Consider the following 16,264-nt stretch of genomic DNA (forward strand, 5'->3'; position numbering starts at 1 on the left):
TTCTCTCCCTGCACAACCAGATGTCATGGACAATACGAGTCAGGAGGATGCAGGTACACCTGGAGCAGCTGGTGAAAGGAGGAAGCCACAAGTAGAGAGGCCACGGGAGGGCAGCAGAAAGGGTGAAAGCAAGCCCTGCTCCCATTCATCCATGCACCAGTTCTGATTTCCCTTGGGGAGAGGAAGAAGGAAGATCATGTCCAAAGCTGGTATCCAAAGCTGCCTCATTACCCAGGCTCTCCTAACCATGCCAGGACTGCTGTAGGCTGCTGTACTGTCCTGGCTAGAATTACAAATCTGCGCATGACAGGAAGGCTAGCAAATCAGCTGGAAAAAAAATAAAAGAGGGAGAGAGACTGGTCAGCTGCTTCTGATTATTCTTTCTCAGGGCAGTAGGGGGAGAAAATAGATTAAATAAATAGATTAAATAGACTTAAAATTCATGGAAAGTCTGTCTTTCACTTGATTAGCCTGCAGAAATCATTGTCATAATATATTCACATATTCTAGGGTGATCACTAAAACTTCCTTCCACCTAGCACAGGAGAAAAGGCTGCAGAGGGTGATTTAAGACCAAGAAGCCAAATGTATGTTGCTCTGAACTAGGCTGTGGAAGACAAGAGTTAATGCTGACCCTTTAGAAAGGCTGCATCATGAGAGAACCTTGTGAGGATGAGTGGCGATTATACCACAGTGTACCTTGAGCCAACCAGGGGACTTGTCTTCCTTCTCCATATAGCAGTGGATGAAGGTGTTACCTCTTCTGACGCATCTGTTACTAGTCACTTTGAATTTCAGACTATGAGTTGTAAACCAATTACTTCAGTATTAATTTTCCTCCCACTCCACCAAGGTAAAATCAGGGATAATGTATCATAGACTCTTTGAGATAAATATGCCTCAATTTTAGATCATACCTAGCAGATTGCTCAGGAACCTCAGGGTCTCACATTCCACCAGGGAAATAAAGAAAAACAAATATTAACTTGTGCAGCTCCTGAGGTCTTTAAACTACCTGGCTTGAGATTTTTGGCACAGCAGAACATGACACAAGAAGTTAGTCCCTCATTCCGCAGATGTTCTGTGCCATCTGGGGAGGAGAAACAGAAATTCTTGGTGATGGGCTGGAATTCATCAGTTCCCTTTGAGAATGCTGTAGGCTTTATATTCAATTCTAGGTCCTGATTGAGGAAAGCCTCTATGTCTATTGTTAACACCACATTCTTGAAGGCCTGCTTGATTTGTAGAGCTTACTATCATTTGTACTGTAGATCAATGGGGAAAGAGTTTAAGACATGTCCAACAGGTTCTGTGTGCCACACTGGTGAAACAACAGAAGAAAGATTTCAGTGAGACTGTTTTGTTCATTCAAAAATAAGTATGTGCTCATAGAAACAAAGTCCAATGCTGTATGGTTTATGGCCACAAAAATGCTTTCTTCTGCTAGATTGAAAATTAATAAAGAATTCACCAGTTATTTGGTGAGGAAATTTCAGGTGAGGAAATTTTTCCAAGGTAAGTGAATTTTGCACCTGAATTTCATGGTGTAAATGCTATTCACTTCCTTTCTCATTGCTACCCATTCACAAAGTAGCCAGATGCTTGGCAGCAGTCTTAACATAGCCTGCTACAAGGAACAATTGCATGGAAATGATCAGACAGGTGAAAATCTGCCTTTCCAAAGATGTGAAGAACTTCATATTAGTAGTTCTATTTTCCATGTCATCATATGAATGATTCTCCCTCATCTGAATGGCTCCACGCAGATAATGCCAGTGTGCAACTCCTGTGGAATTGGACTCCTCCACTCCTCCACAGACTGAAGTTGGAAGAAGTTGGGATGAAAAATATAAGTTTGTATATCATGCAAAGGTATGTCCTTTGGCAAGCGATGACCAATATCACCTTTTTTTTTTCTTTGTCAGATAAAGTAATCTGGGGTTCTCTATGTTAAAACAGGTAGGCTGTTTGCCACCTTTTCCTTGTGCTTTTTGAATACTTTTCAGAACCAGTTCTCAGTTTTATCCCTGACTTTTCAAAACCACAATTTCATGTTTATATATGATAAAAAATTAGTCTATCATCAGAAAGGCAAGAAGGTAAGTGATATTGAGGCCAGCCCTATTTCTGTGGAGTGGAGATATTCATGTGCTTTGCTTATTTTTAGCAGAAGATGGTGGATAAATCTGAGCCAGCACGTTTTTCATTCAATCTGTCCCTGGACACTAACAGATGGTGCTTTCCTGTGCCAAGTACTAATGCACTTTACATTGGCATTCAGTGTCAGGACACAAAGCTCGCCAAAGTCCCTGCTAAATCTGCTGATGCCAGGGAAATTGATAACAAACAACTAGCCAGGGACACAGTCCCAATCTTTTCTCTACATCCAAAGCAGCACAGAAGCTGTACCAGTGTAATGGTATCATCTGCTCTCCAACTCATGGATACCAATGCAGCAAAAGAGGATCCTGGACTGGGGAAGAAAGGGGTCCTGAGGCTATGAACACAGGCACGTACCTAAAGATGGAGGGAGATCCACTTGCTTCACGAGGGCTAGACCTGTGCTGGACACTGGTCCCTGAGAACCTTGACGAACTTGTGCTCTGATGCTAAAACACATGAATTAATGACAATTATCATACACACACATACTCCTATCAACCAGTAGGGTGATTCTTCTGCTTAGCATTCCTTATACCCCTTGAGCACTAAGCATACTAAATTCAGTCTTACAGGTCTACTTCCTGTGGTTTACAATCCTACGTACAGTAAGACCACCTGCAAAACAAATAAAAATTAAAAAAAAATAAAAATCCATAGATTCCTCTGAGAAGGTCACTTTGTTTTACAGGCTGTTGCATTTATTCTTTGAATACAAGCATCCAAAATTCTTGAGCTGTAAAATTCCTGTTCCTTTCCACCAGCTGCCTCAGTGCCCAGGCTTCCTTCTTGGATTGCTCAAAACTTGCTATCCACATCTCTTGGAGGGAATTCCAGCCAGCGTTTGAAGATGAGAACGAGAAAGCCTCGGGTTTGGGGCAGCTCAGATGTCTAACCTGAGCACTCCAACTCTGGGGTAGCCATCCCTGGCAATGGAGAGAAATAAAAGGAAAGGGTTATTCAGGGACCCAGGCAGACAGAAAAAAAAAAATAAATAAAAAGAAAAAAAAAGGCTCTATGCCATTAATAAACTATTAAAGCATGTCAGCAAATTTACCCTCCCACCATAGGCTCTAGCCATGTCCCTGTGGATGTCCAAGGGGAAGCTCTCCATGAGTTGCTTGGAGGAAGGGCAATCATGCTGACGAGAGCCAGAATCTCATATCAGATCTGGCTACAAACAAGCAGCATCAGCTAAGCCAATCTGAAATTCTAAGGAAACAAGTTCTACTTTCATCATTATATTCCATTTTCATGTTAAATATGCACACATTTCATGAGATTATTTTAATGAGAAAAAGACAAGGTATGAATCTGACAAGGAAAGCAGACTGGTCTTCATAGTCTGCTTGACTGGAGAGTCACAAAAGCATCCAAAAGGAATCTATGTATCTCATCCCTTTTATACCTTTCCATGGTTTTATTCCCAATTTAAGGAGAGGACAACTGTCTAGATTTGCACTGGATTCATCTAGGACAGCTTGGCTAAATGTAATGTAAATGCTTACTAGTTTGCACTCCCCATCACTTCAGTTCACCCTAATAGTTTCTAATGCTTTCTTCATCTCCCTTCTACCGGCTGACTACTTAGTGTACTGCTCAGATTGTCACCTGTAAAAATAGGGCCTAATAGGTATAGGACAACTCTGGGGTACTATAGCCATTGGTCAGTTCCATTACTGGGCACAGTAAGGTTGTGGTTTTTTGTTTGTTTGTTTTTCCACCTATGCTGATAATTGAGCCCATGAAGAGCTTTTAAAAAAATGGTTCTTGGTACATAAACCTAGAAACCTTAAAGGAATATGGTAATTAAAATGAGTATTCACTAACTCAGAGGTGCACATGGTGTGAGTTTCTAACTTCATTCTGTAATAACTGTTACAGGTAATGCTTTGTTTATGCTCTGTTTAATGCCCAGGCCACCACAACTAGCAGCCTCAGGAGACTGAACAGCTCATGGTGGCTCTGAAATGACCTCCTGGTATCACAGCCAACAACCTTGCAAGTCTGGTGGGTCCTCAGTGCTGGGCTTCCAGATAACAGAGCCATTTCCAGCTGGTCTCTATCAGTGTAACTTCTGAAAGATTTAGACCTGGAGAAACAGGTCCAGTTCCTCTCACAACTACACAACCTGTCTTAAACATCAATATTTCAATGTTTAGTCACTAAATATGGCCAGAGAAAATGACATTTTTTCACTAAAGGCTTGCATGCATCCACATATACACAGCCCCAGAAAATCATAGAGTATTTAAATCAGGAGGGACCTCCAGGGATCGTCTAGTCCAGTCCCCTACGCCAAGCAGGTCTAATCAGATCTTAAAGTCCATGGTCATGTCCAGGTGAGTCTTAAAAGCCTCTAAGGACAGAGATCCCACAGCCTCTCTGGGCAACATGTTCCAGTGTTTGGCAGCCTTCAGGGTGGTCTTCTAAAGCAAGTCAGCAAGTCAGGCTCTTCACTGTAGCCTGATAAAAACCTCCTCCATGAACAATTCAAGCTTTTTGTTGAGATGACCACCAGCTCAACAGCCACTGTGCATGAGTGCCAGTACTGTAGCAGTACGAAGAACACATGCCCTGGCCATGTACTCACACCTTCTGCCAACACCTTTTGGCATGAGGATGTATAACCCAATTACACTGCAATACCAGTGATTGTAGGCTGGCCAGAAATCTGATAATCAAAATTCCTCTGGCAAATCTGAACCTATGGCCATTTTAAAGCCCCCACGAGACACAAAGTCACAAGTACCTTTTCTTCCCTCCTGATGTTTTCCCACACTCTGTTACAAACCATGCACTCAAACGTGTCAATGTAATTGTCCTGGGTGATATCTTGCACTCCCCATTTGCGCTCCTTCATTGCTGTAAGCAGCCTTGGGTTGGAAATGTTGCCTTTCAGTTTCCATTCCAGGAAGGCCTCATATTCTTCATCATTTTTGTCTAGTGTTTTGATATAGTGGGCCAGCTCCCTAGGGTGTGAAAAACTAGATACCAAGATTGCGCTCTTGTTGCTGGGAAGCCAGTCTACAACGCTGGGAGACCCAAAGTACACTGGTACCACTCCCAGCTTCAGTGGCCGCCAGAGTTTTTCAGTGATGTAATCTTCACAGATAGCATTTTCAAATGCAAGAATGAACTTGTACTGTGCCAGTATTTTAAAGAAGTTCCCGTCGTCCATGGCAGCTGGATTTCTGAGATGCTGGGGAAGGTCTCTGTTATGCAGACATTCCCCATAAGAGTCTACTTCGATGTGGCACATCAGCTCACGCACATAGCTGTCCCGGTCAGAAGGAGGGTTGCAGTCTGACTGCACGTACACGAGTGGAGCAAGCTGCTTCCTCAGGCTGTTCTTCATTTGCAGCGGGATCATGTGCCTCAAGGACTTGAGGACCTCTACACCCTCAAGGTACTGAGTGGTCAGTGGTAGGTGAGAATGGCGGCTGAAGGTCGCGGTGTGGTTGAATAAGGTGATAGTTGGTTCGTGGAAGAGTTTGTAGTTGTTTTTTGGCGACTCTTCATGGAAAAGGGCCCAGTCATGGTGGTCTTTTCGAGGGAGTGGTAGGCTGTCTATACTGAAGTCAGTACCTAGACAAAAGCAAATAGTGTTTAGTCTGGCCTTCCCCTGTCATGTCATACAAGTACAATATACAGAAATTCAATTTTAATTTAATATCAGCCCTACAGCACCGCATTTATGACATTATAAGGCAGCACAACAAAGAGAGTAATTCATACAAAGACAAAGGAATGTGGTGACAGAGAGAAGCAAATTTGGCAGCAGAAGAATCTAGAGACGGGAGATCAGTAGTTAACATTAAAAACGGTTTACATTCAGGTCATGGTAGTTTAAAGGCCTCTCATTTCAAAGCCTCCCTATTTTGTATTTTACTGCACTGAAGGGAGACTAATAAGATGCTTAATAATCCCCTGGCTATGTAAATAGGGGAACAGATGGCATTTCCTCTGTCTATAATGAGAGGGAAATGGTCACTGCAGGGATGAATTTGGTTCCAGTATCAAAACAACAAAAAAAAAGCTGCTAAAATATTGGACGCAGTTAAGGAGAAAAATCATAAGAATGACTTGAAGTCTTGGAAAGATAATATATTATAGAGACTTTGGAAGCCAATCTATTTAGTTTATCATAGAGAAAATTAAGAGATGATGTATCACAGCTGACTACCAGATACATAAAGGAAACAGCCTCTGGCAAAAGATGGCTCCTCAATCTAGTGGCAAAAGTAGAGAAAGAACCACGTCTAAATGCAGAAAGCAGACCACTGCAGCTGCTTGCACTTTTCTGGAAGGACAGCGAGCTCCTCAAACAGTTTAGGAAAACCAGGGTCAAAGCTTCAGGTCAAACCTATAAACCTTTTCTCAAAGACTGGTCTGTGCAAAACTGAGTTCAAAACATCAAGTCATGAATCAGAACCTTTCTCTCCCTTCAGTAGTGCTGTACTACACTCATGTGACTAGCCTTTTTTCAGATTAAATGCCAAGCTGACGAATCTCTGCCATGACACTTCCTCACTGCCTTAGAACTATATTTGGTTTTGACTTGTGTACCAGCACTGAACATATGAAACTTTTAACCTGTTCTGCTAAGCATGTGAGGTTCATAAACCAAAAAATAAAAGGAACAGCTGGTTTTGAAAACAACACAAACCCCTTTTCTTTGGACAAGTTATTCTACCGTCTCCACCTTACTCATGACCTTTCATTCTATGTTCTACCCCTGACCTCAAATCACTGAGGGGAGGGAGAGGGGAAGGGGAAAAGAGGGAGTCAATGAAAGTAACAAAAAGTTTTCATCTAGAAACTAATATATAAAGAATGAAAAAAAAAATGCCCAATGATCTCTGTAGCTGCATAAGCCTGCCAAGATGACTCCAAGGGTGACCTTGTAAAACCAATAGAAGACTTCACTACAGCAGTGAAGATGGATGATATCTGCCAGGAGTATAAAAACCTCCTATAGAGAATGATCCTTCAAAGAGCATCAGGTGGGGTTTTTTTGTTTGTTTGTTTGTTTTTTAAGACCACTAAGGATTTGACATTCTCTTTTCCACTGAGGGATGGCCCCAAACACTAAGAGGATGAAGGGCTGTGCCACTCACTGAAAACACACAAACAAACAAAAAAGCTGTTTGCTTTCCTTGTTTTTGTTGTGTGGTAGTGATGAAATAAGGCGAAGAAAAATGAAAATGAATCAAATTCTTACAGAGTAGCTTATGCAGTCTATCTGGTTTTGAAAACACCTTGTTTTAAGAGATGTCCAGAAGAGAAGCTGCAGTGCATATAGACAATAACGAAATGCTGTGGATTGAAACCATAGCTGTTCAGGGCTGCCTCTTGCAAGTTACCTCAAAGATGTAGCAGAGCAGGGGAGAGGGAAGGTAAATGCAGGAAAAAATGACACAAGAAAAGGGGTGAGAGAGGGATAGAAGCATAATGTGTAAAACTTATTAAACAAAGAGAGAATTAGGCACAGAGAAAAATAAAGAAAACAGCACAATAGATAAAAGCACACCAAATTGGCTGATTCTAATATAATACTTAATCAATCTCCATCCAGAAAGTAGACAAAAAGATTTTGAGCATTGAAGGGAAGATACCACCAGCATGTTGCCCACCCTGTGAGCTGAAGGAAATTAATGAGCTTACGAAGGGATAAGGAAAGCACAGCAAGACTGTAATTACAAGCAATTTCAACTTGCAAACTACTAATTAGAAAATCTCAGATATGTGGCAAAGTGCAGGAACAAATGACAGATGCTCTCGGGAGAAGTGCTGTATCTTAGGAGACTTCTTTCATTCGGGATTTATTCTCCAAGGACTCAACTCTCTGGTGCAGAAAAGCTGAGCATCTCCCTCTACATCAGATCCAGCTCTTGCTGACACAGTTTTCCTCAGAAGCAACAGCATCGGCAGCTCATGCTACAAGCAAAACTCTGTGGAGTATGTGATGTTGAAAAGGTAGACTTTGGATACTACTTTGGAGACTCTACTCCAAAGGTAGAGACAAAATCGAGCAAGTGGGTGCCATGGCTCACTTCCAGAGAAGAGATGACCTATGACCCTACCTATGCCCTTTGTCTCTGCAGACTTTAGCATTGTGAGATCATTTATCATGGTTTAAAAACAAGTAACATTTTTGCATATTTTGACACTTGTGTTTATATGCAGTGAAAAGACAGCACCACTAAAAAAAGAAAAACTACAGGGAAGGTCTTTTGCCCAGTATAAATAATCTTTTGAAAATAAGTAATCATGTCCACAAACCTGCTAAAAATGAACAGTAGTAGTTCTTTTAATGCTGAAGCAGGCAAGCAGAATTGCTGCCAGAGACCAAAAGCACCAGACTTCACAACTTTCACGTGGTGCAAACCTAGCTTTCCTTGTCTTTAATTAGGCCAGCTTCTCATTCCCTCACTGTTATTCCTTTGCCTTCATGCTTGACCACTATGTTAGCAACAGACAATACTGACCTACTTGGCGCTCTGAAAAGATTACTGATGAGAAGTTTTTAGTTTACTGTTAACAACCACGTTAAAAGCCCTTATTTCCAGTTCACCTGTGTCTTGAACAAGTGAATGAAAATTCAGTATTCTGTTTTGTTTTGTTTTGTTTCCAGACAAAGGGGCTGAACCTACCAATCACAGAAATTTATTTGTCTTTATTTTTCCAACTAAAGTTCTTTTTTTCATCTGCAAAGCAATGGTGTGGGGAAAAAATTTAACAATGGTGCCTCTTGTGTTTTGATTTTACAGCACAAGTAGTAAGAAGTTTCTTAGGCAGCAGAGCCAGAGCAGCTCAGCATGTTGCACTAGCTGCTGTTCCTTGTGCAGAATCAATGCACTTCTTTCAGTGCTTTCCATTTACAGTCTGCTAGCAATCTCTTGGCACATGCAGCAGGGCAGTTGCACAGTTACCAGTGAGGGCATTATCTTAAGACAAAAGTCTTGCACAAGTGTGACAAAGGCCTTGCAGAACCTCTGCTGGGGGTGATAAGCCAAAAGACTGGGAAAAAAAAATGTCCTGATCTCAGACTGTCTTTTCATGACTTGGCAGCTACAGGAGATTATCTTTTCTCCCATAAACAGGGAGCACATGTGACAGGAAAGCAGCATGAGGCAAGACAACAGTCATCCCACAGACGTGTATGGTCACTTCTCAGAGTCCTTTTGCACAGGTCTCTGGACCTGTGATGATAGATTCAGCATCAGGCAAAGTTTAACAAAGTGAGCTGTGTAAGCTTCCTGCTCCTGATTTCCACCTAGAATATTTAATCTCTAAAGGAAAATAACTGGACAGGAGGGAAAGTTTCTCCTTTAGAAAGAAACAGCTCCTTACCATAGAACAGAAAAGCTCTTGTCATCTGGTTGTGCTGGTAGGTCTTGTTGATAGTAAAGAAGCAAACATCCTCTCCACATTGACCCAGTCTCCCTGTATCTCCAGTCAGAGGAGACCACCAGAGCAGGATGGGGTATTGGTTTGCATCAGACTCTGTCCTGAAGTTGCTGTCAAGTTTGTTCTTAAATTGGAAATCATGTCTCTCCTCAGGCTTCAGTGGACCACTGTGTAAACTGGAGTCTACTGCCACCTTATTCTCTGAATCGCTCAGTTCAGTGATAACCTTCAGGGGAAAAAGCATACATATCACAGCACATCACTGCCATTAGCCGGGACATTTGCATGTTAAATTAGAGTTCAAACATCAAGCACTAAGTAAGTCTCCATGAAGTTTCTGTCAATCAAGGAAGTGGATGCACTTCACTCATTGCAGCCATTGTCCAGGTGATTTATGTCAGAATAGGGAGTACTTCAATTTGAATTGGTAAGGTGGAGACAAAAACTAAATTTCTGTACTGAGATATGGCTGTGTCAGACAAAAGTTAAGAAGACAAATTCTGCTTTCCCTCTGGAAATAGCATAAAACAGAGGACAGCCCTTCAGTAGCAAGGTTTATTCTGGAAATCTGCTGTAAAAAAAAAAGTCATGAGGTCTTCACATCTCTGTGTGGTCATCTGTGCCCACCCTGATTAATTTTTAAACCAATGACTGGGTATATCAGATGCAGACAGGTCTTAAAGAAAACCTAACTACAACTTGTTGGCCAGGCACAGGAGAAAAATCCCACCTGTATGCAGAGAAGTAAAAGACCTGACTGTGTAAACCATCATGTACAGGTCAGAAACCCTGCGAGAAACCTTACAAGCTCTCCAACCATACAAGAACCTCTAACAGGGCTTACCATCAGCCATGAGACAGAAGTCCTCAGAAAGTCAGGCTTCACTAATTCGGGTGCCCATGAAACCACCACCCTTTTCTACAGATTGTACCTTTCATGAAAGTGTCCTGGGGCAGAGAAGTCTTCTGAGGGAGAGTCAGTGAAGAGACAGAAATGGTGCTGGTAGGTGGTGCTGCAGGATACACAGGAACCACCCTTAGCTTCTGTGGGGCAAAGACCTTCCTGCCACCATGCAAACGGCTTTTTTTGTGTGCATCTCTACAGGCAGTGCCTAATGCCACCCTAATAACAGCTGCAAGAGCGATGGAGGAGCTGATACCCACCAGACAGCTTTGGCTCACAGCATTTCCACTTTTTGGATGGCTCTGAAGGAGGATATTGGAAAGCAGGAGAGCATTGTTTACATTAAGTTGGTTGAAAACATTTATCTTCCCTGATAGCATTACCGCATGCATTCATTTTGCTGTTAGCTATGTCATTCACTCTTACTGTCTAGTAAAATACACTGATTGTAACTAAACTAAATAGGCTCTGTGCAACACAGGACACTGGGACAGCACACACAGGAGGCTGTGCAAAGTGCAGCTGCACAGAAAAATACAGAAAACATTCCCACATTGGCAAGTGGACAAGATACTAGCTGGGGACAAGGATTATTTGTCTAGCAGTGCAGTAAGATGTAAGTGCAGCAATATAACTCTGATAAGTCTATAGCTACTTCATGTCCAGGTTTCTCCAGGAACATACTCCTTTTCTGTTTCCAAAATTTTCCTTAGCAGAATTCAAGGAATCTGTGTGCTTGTTCAGAATTTCTAGCAGCTCTCTCTGAACTCCTGAGGATTGATAATATGCCATTTATACCCACAGCACACATGCTGCTGCAGTCCCAGCAGCAGGGCACCGAGTGTCACTGTGCAGTGAACTCGTCAGATGAAAATCCCAAATACGAACCTGCTTAGCTGTGGAGGTGCAGTGCAGTCACAAAACCTGCCAGTAAAGCTCCTAAAGATTTGCTAGCATTGCTCCCACATTAGGGCAGCCACATCAAACTTTGTATGGCCAGCTTAGGGGCACAGAACCAAAAGTGACAACACCTGCCCCCACAAAGTCATTCCCATTCAGAGCAAGCAGCTGGCCTGGGAGAACTTCTGAAATCCATATGCTGGGTCCACTGGGAGTCACCTGAGGTACCAGTCTGAACAAGAGCTTCAGTTCAGAGCACAGTCCAAATGGAGACATCCCTGGGGCAGATCCTGCACTTCTCATGACTGAAGTTTCTGAAAGTCCCACAGCTGTCGGCTAAGGCTGATTCAATCTGTGTAAAAGTTGCTTTCTTCTAATGAAAAGCTAGGCTGGACTGCGCCTACTGTAAATTAATATGCCTCCACACTGATTTTCCTCTCATTCATTTTCTTTTATTGACCAGCTACTGGACTTCCTAATGCTAAGCACAGCCTTTGAGTCAGGACTGCTCAGGTTTTCCTGGTAAGGCTGCCACATTTGCCTGGAATGGGTCCAGCCTTGCCTCCCAGCCTCATCAGTTCAAACTCCAGGCCTTGAGGAGACTGGGAAAGCAGTACAGGATGGAGGCAATGCAACATGGGGTGGTCTGGTACACAACTTGTGAGGAACTCCTCCAGGAGCTGAGGAGCTGTGCAAGGAAGGCATTCTCTGTGTAATGTCACTTATGGAGCTGCTACCACTATCCTAACAGAGTTGACAGAGAGCTGACAGACTTTCTTCAAATACCCCTCTCACAGCAGTCTTGTACGAAAAACATCTTCTGCCTTTTATGATCTCTCTCAATTTGCCAAATTTTTGTCACATGTTGAGTGCAACTACATGCATACCCCCTGCCCTTTTTCCCCTGTACCTGGAATGTCACCAGAAGGAAAAAGGCGGCTGCAAAGCAGAAACAAGGTGCCCACAGTTTCTTCCTCCTCGCCCTGATCATGCTGCACTGTTAGGCCCACAGGGCGCCCACGGACAGTTAGAGCTAGGCGTCAGGCAGGCCAGCTTGTTGAAAGTTTTCAGCCCTTGCCACAATGCTGTCCCACTCCATCCTTACTCCTCTTCATGGTGACTGCTGCCAAAAAAAAGAAAAGGGTAAAACATCAACAAAGAGCGCTCCTCGAGCTTGGTGATTAACTTGATGTCTTACCTGTAGCTTTCTGCGGGTGCCGGAACAATGTTTTGAGCCAGGCTAACCCTTAGCTAAACCAGAAAGCGGTCTGCACAAAATAGCACTCATACACACGCTGCCTTCTCCCTCTGCTCATCCTGGACTTGGCCTCCTTTCAAAGCAGGACCACACATCACTTCTCCACATATTTCTCTCCAAACCTAGAACAGTTTAGGTTTAACAAATTCCCCTTCTCTGGCAATCTGTATCCATGCTGGTCTGCCTCTCAAATAACCTCCAATGACTCTTCCCCTTCCCTGACACTCTTTTTTTTTAGTTTTCCCAGACCATTTTGCTGCATGATGGATGTTACTGAGTGAAAATACCAGCACAAATTCCAGTTTCAGATTCAAAAAAAAAAAAAAAGAGGAAGAAGAAGATGAGAGAAAAACAAAACTTTATCTCTCAAGGCATAGGATTATAGTTTGAAAATGTGGGTATTCTGAAACTTGAGAAAGAGGAAAAACATACTTTTTTTTAACAAATTGCTATTTTAAAACTCATCTCTTTCAGAGATGTGCCTCTTAGAATTTAGTCTGGTTTTCTACAAAAAGGCATATGTGGTTGCATTCCCGATGTGTGAGTGTGTGCCCATCAGCTACCTCCCGCATCCCAGTCATGGAGCTCCAAAAATCTTTCAGAGGGATGGGTCCCACAGCTACTGCCTGCCTCTTGCCTCTGTGGGGTTAGCAGATAGAGTCGAAAGGCTGGTCCTGCTTCCACTGCAGCATGAGTACATCCCTTCACATCAACCACCTGAGGAGCCTCTTCACCAAAGCCTCACATAAAACAGTGCTGTGTGAGTTCTGCTCTGCGTGGGACAGCTGCTTTTGAAGGTTTTGTCTGGGTACTGCAGCATGCTGCTGACAGTTCAGTGCCTTTGAAACCAAGCTTCAAAGTCTTCTATCCCCTGTACCTTCCTGCATTACAGCCAAAGTAGGGCATCAGGAGGGGAAAGGGCTGAACTCTGATTGTAAGTGTATTAGTGAAAATCTACTCAGCCATGCTTGGGGGGCAGAACAGTGTCTTTAATAGCATACATCTTACCCTGTGCACGGAAAAGTGAGGCTCTAATGACACACTGGAAGCCCTCCCTCACCCTCTGCCTGGGTAAAAATGCAGGAATCTTCCTGGGTTTAGGTATTCTTCCAGAGGGGGAACTGCACAGCACGGGTGTGCTGTACCAATTGCCCGGGGTATGGCAGGGGGGGGTCACGGCTTCTCTCTGTCACCTGCAGTGCCCAAACCCGGTGCTCGTACCCAGCGGTGGGCTGGCGGTGGGCCACGCCAGGCTCCGTCCTGCCCCAGCCTGGCCAGCAGAGCAGACCTCGCAGAGCCTTCCCACCTCGGTCCTGCCGAGCAGAGGGCCTAAGGACCTGGGGAAAGAGCAGGACACCTCACCACCTCCCACTACCCCGAGCAGCCCCCCGCACATCCTCCCAAACTTCCCACCGGGTCCCCCCGCCGCCCTCTCCTCCCAGCCCTGCCTCGCTGCCTTCCCCCCGCACCCAGCCGTGCCCCGGGGCCGCTCTCCCCGCTTTCCCTGTGCACCCCGCTTTCCCTGCCCGGCTCTCAGCCCGTCCCGTACCCCTCCCGGCGGCTGCAGCCCCGTCACCCCCCGTCCCCCCGTCCCCCTCCCCCCGATCCCTCGGGCTCCAGCATCCTCCGGCCAGGCGGGCTGCTTTCCCACTTACCCGCAAAAAAACATCCCGCCCGATGTGCCACCGTCCCCGCGCTGTTGGGTCTGGGTTTTTTCCTCGTTGTTGTTGTTTTGTCGTTGCTGCTGCTGCTTGATGATTATTTTGTGTGTGTTTGGGGTTTTTTGTTTGTGTGTTTGTCGGCTATTTTTCACTTTCAGTTCGAGCATCCACTTGGGGAGGGAAGCGGGAGGCGGGCGCTGCGCGGGGCCCCGCGGAGGGGCGGCGCGGATCCGCGCCTTCCCCCTTCCTCCTTCCTTCCTCCTCCACCGCCCCCAAAGCCCCCCCAGCTCCCTGCGGCCACCCGGGGGGCTCGGGGAGGGCCCGGGGGGGTCGGCTCCCCTGCGGGTCCCGAGGGCTCTGCAGAGGAAACGCGGCGGGCCGATGGCAGCGCTGCCGCTCCCGGCTGCTCCTCCCGCTGAAATAAAACACAAATAAAACGATAATAATAATTAAAAAGTCTGCTTCTGACACTGGTTTCTGTAACTGTTAACCTAGCTGTGCTTCTGGCTGTTGTTGGTTTTTTTTTTTCCTCGTTTTGTTTTGTTTCATCTTTACAACAGTGCCACTGTTTTATCCGGTGCTCTCTTCGAGAGGGCTTAGCTCCACTGCGCCAAGCCAGAGGGTTGTCAGAAAAAAAAACACCAAATGCGTCATGGAAGTTGGGAAGCACTCAAGTGCCTGCTGGCCGGCCCCGTCTCACAGAGAGGGAACACATCCCTCGTCCCTCGGGCTCAGAGCTGAGGCAGGCACCCCGAGCACAAGAAGGGCTACGGCTGCGACGTGCTGCCAGCCTTGCAGGGCATCCCTGCCAGGCTGCGAGTAGTGATCCAGATCAGCTCGGGATTTCCAGAGGTTGTGTCCCTCTTTGTGCAGTTTCTGGCATTTGCTGTTTGTAAGGAAATATATTTGCTCTAAAATGTTGGTTGTGCCGGCTCAGGGCAGAGATTACATTTATCCGTCTGATACGTACACATAACCATACATGTCCGTATTTATAACATGGATCTACATCATATCCCATTTGTTTTAATACCAAGATGTCTGATACCTGCACATGTTTGTTCATAAGTATTTGTGAATGAGATGGATCTTTAAGGTCACTTCCAACCCAAAACATTCTATGATTCTACTTATACACTACTTATAAACTAACAGGGCAAAACACCATTATTTGATGCTTCAAACATTAAGGGAAAACAAATGCAAAACAACTCTTCCTCCATCGCCTCTCCCCCAAGAGTAAAAGTGCCCAGTCCAGGAATGGAGGGGCTCAGGAGAGGGGCACAGCCTGGGTGTGAAGGGCAGCAGAGGTGCAGGAGGGCAGCTACCAGGGGAGCAGAGGGTGGAAGCATCCCAGAGGTGGCAGAGGGAAAGCTTGACGTACTTCTGCTGACATGTCTGAGCGCTATAGGTTATGCAAATGTTAAGCACACAGTTCATCTCCTTACTACACTGTGGGTCATGCCTGTAGCCTTTCTGAAAGGCTCACAGAGCACCCAGCAGACAACCAGCAATACAAACAGCAGTGCAAGTGATCCTTGCCATGTTGTCTTTGCCCCCTTTCCTCTCCCACCCTTTCCCCATCGCTGTGGCTGACTGCAGCCTGCTGCAGCAGGGCCCACCTCTTGCTGCTCATAGTGCACCACAGAGCTCAGATTCCCCTGGGCTACTACCTTCCTCTTAAGACAAAAGCTAGTAAGCATCACTGTGGTGCTAGAACATGACAGATTCATTTATCCCTCACTCCTCGTCCAGAGTTTCATCACACCTCTTGTTTCTTCCCCAAAATCCTAGCTGCTGGGCTCACACTTGTAAGTAGAAGCTTCAGGTGGGGCTTAAATATGCTTTGCAAAGCATGGCTACAGATATTAGAACTGCAGCACAGATCTGCTCCACCGGCTCTGGGCCGGCAGGCATGTAGCAAGAAACTCCAGCTATTATTTTGTAAAGTGGATCCATGCTAAGGCA

General features: G+C 44.9%; 1 protein-coding gene across 5 annotated transcripts; it reads right to left on the reverse strand.

Moving 5' to 3' along the window:
- Positions 1-2,839: 2,839 nt before the first annotated feature.
- FUT10 (fucosyltransferase 10) lies at positions 2,840-14,519 on the reverse strand. Of its 5 annotated transcripts, XM_035564254.2 has the most exons (6): positions 14,291-14,518; positions 13,857-13,972; positions 12,288-12,500; positions 9,517-9,799; positions 4,913-5,748; positions 2,840-3,086 (listed from the first exon to the last, which is right to left on the reverse strand). In XM_035564254.2, exons 3-6 carry the CDS (start codon positions 12,366-12,368, stop codon positions 2,862-2,864), a joined length of 1,425 nt encoding a protein of 474 aa, XP_035420147.1. In that variant the 5' UTR covers positions 12,369-12,500; positions 13,857-13,972; positions 14,291-14,518; the 3' UTR covers positions 2,840-2,861. The 5 variants fall into 5 exon arrangements, with proteins under 5 accessions (XP_035420147.1, XP_035420152.1, XP_035420149.1 ...); XM_035564259.2 differs by lacking the exon at positions 13,857-13,972 and having other exon boundaries at positions 10,418-12,500; positions 14,291-14,519; XM_035564256.2 differs by lacking the exon at positions 13,857-13,972 and having other exon boundaries at positions 12,288-12,497.
- Between the last annotated feature and the right edge of the window lie 1,745 nt (positions 14,520-16,264).

This window comes from Cygnus atratus, chromosome Z (genome assembly GCF_013377495.2).
Source record: "Cygnus atratus isolate AKBS03 ecotype Queensland, Australia chromosome Z, CAtr_DNAZoo_HiC_assembly, whole genome shotgun sequence".
NCBI lineage: Eukaryota > Metazoa > Chordata > Aves > Anseriformes > Anatidae > Cygnus > Cygnus atratus.

Coding starts and splice junctions, on each gene's coding strand:
- FUT10 (XM_035564256.2), bottom strand. CDS start 12,368: ATGATCAGGGCGAGGAGGAAGAAACTGTGGGCACCTTGTTTCTGCTTT. Junction 9,800..12,287: donor TCCTTCTGGTGACATTCCAG/GTACAGGGGAAA, acceptor TTTCCCCTGAAG/GTTATCACTGAACTGAGCGA. Junction 5,749..9,516: donor AAGAGCTTTTCTGTTCTATG/GTAAGGAGCTGT, acceptor GCTTTTGTCTAG/GTACTGACTTCAGTATAGAC.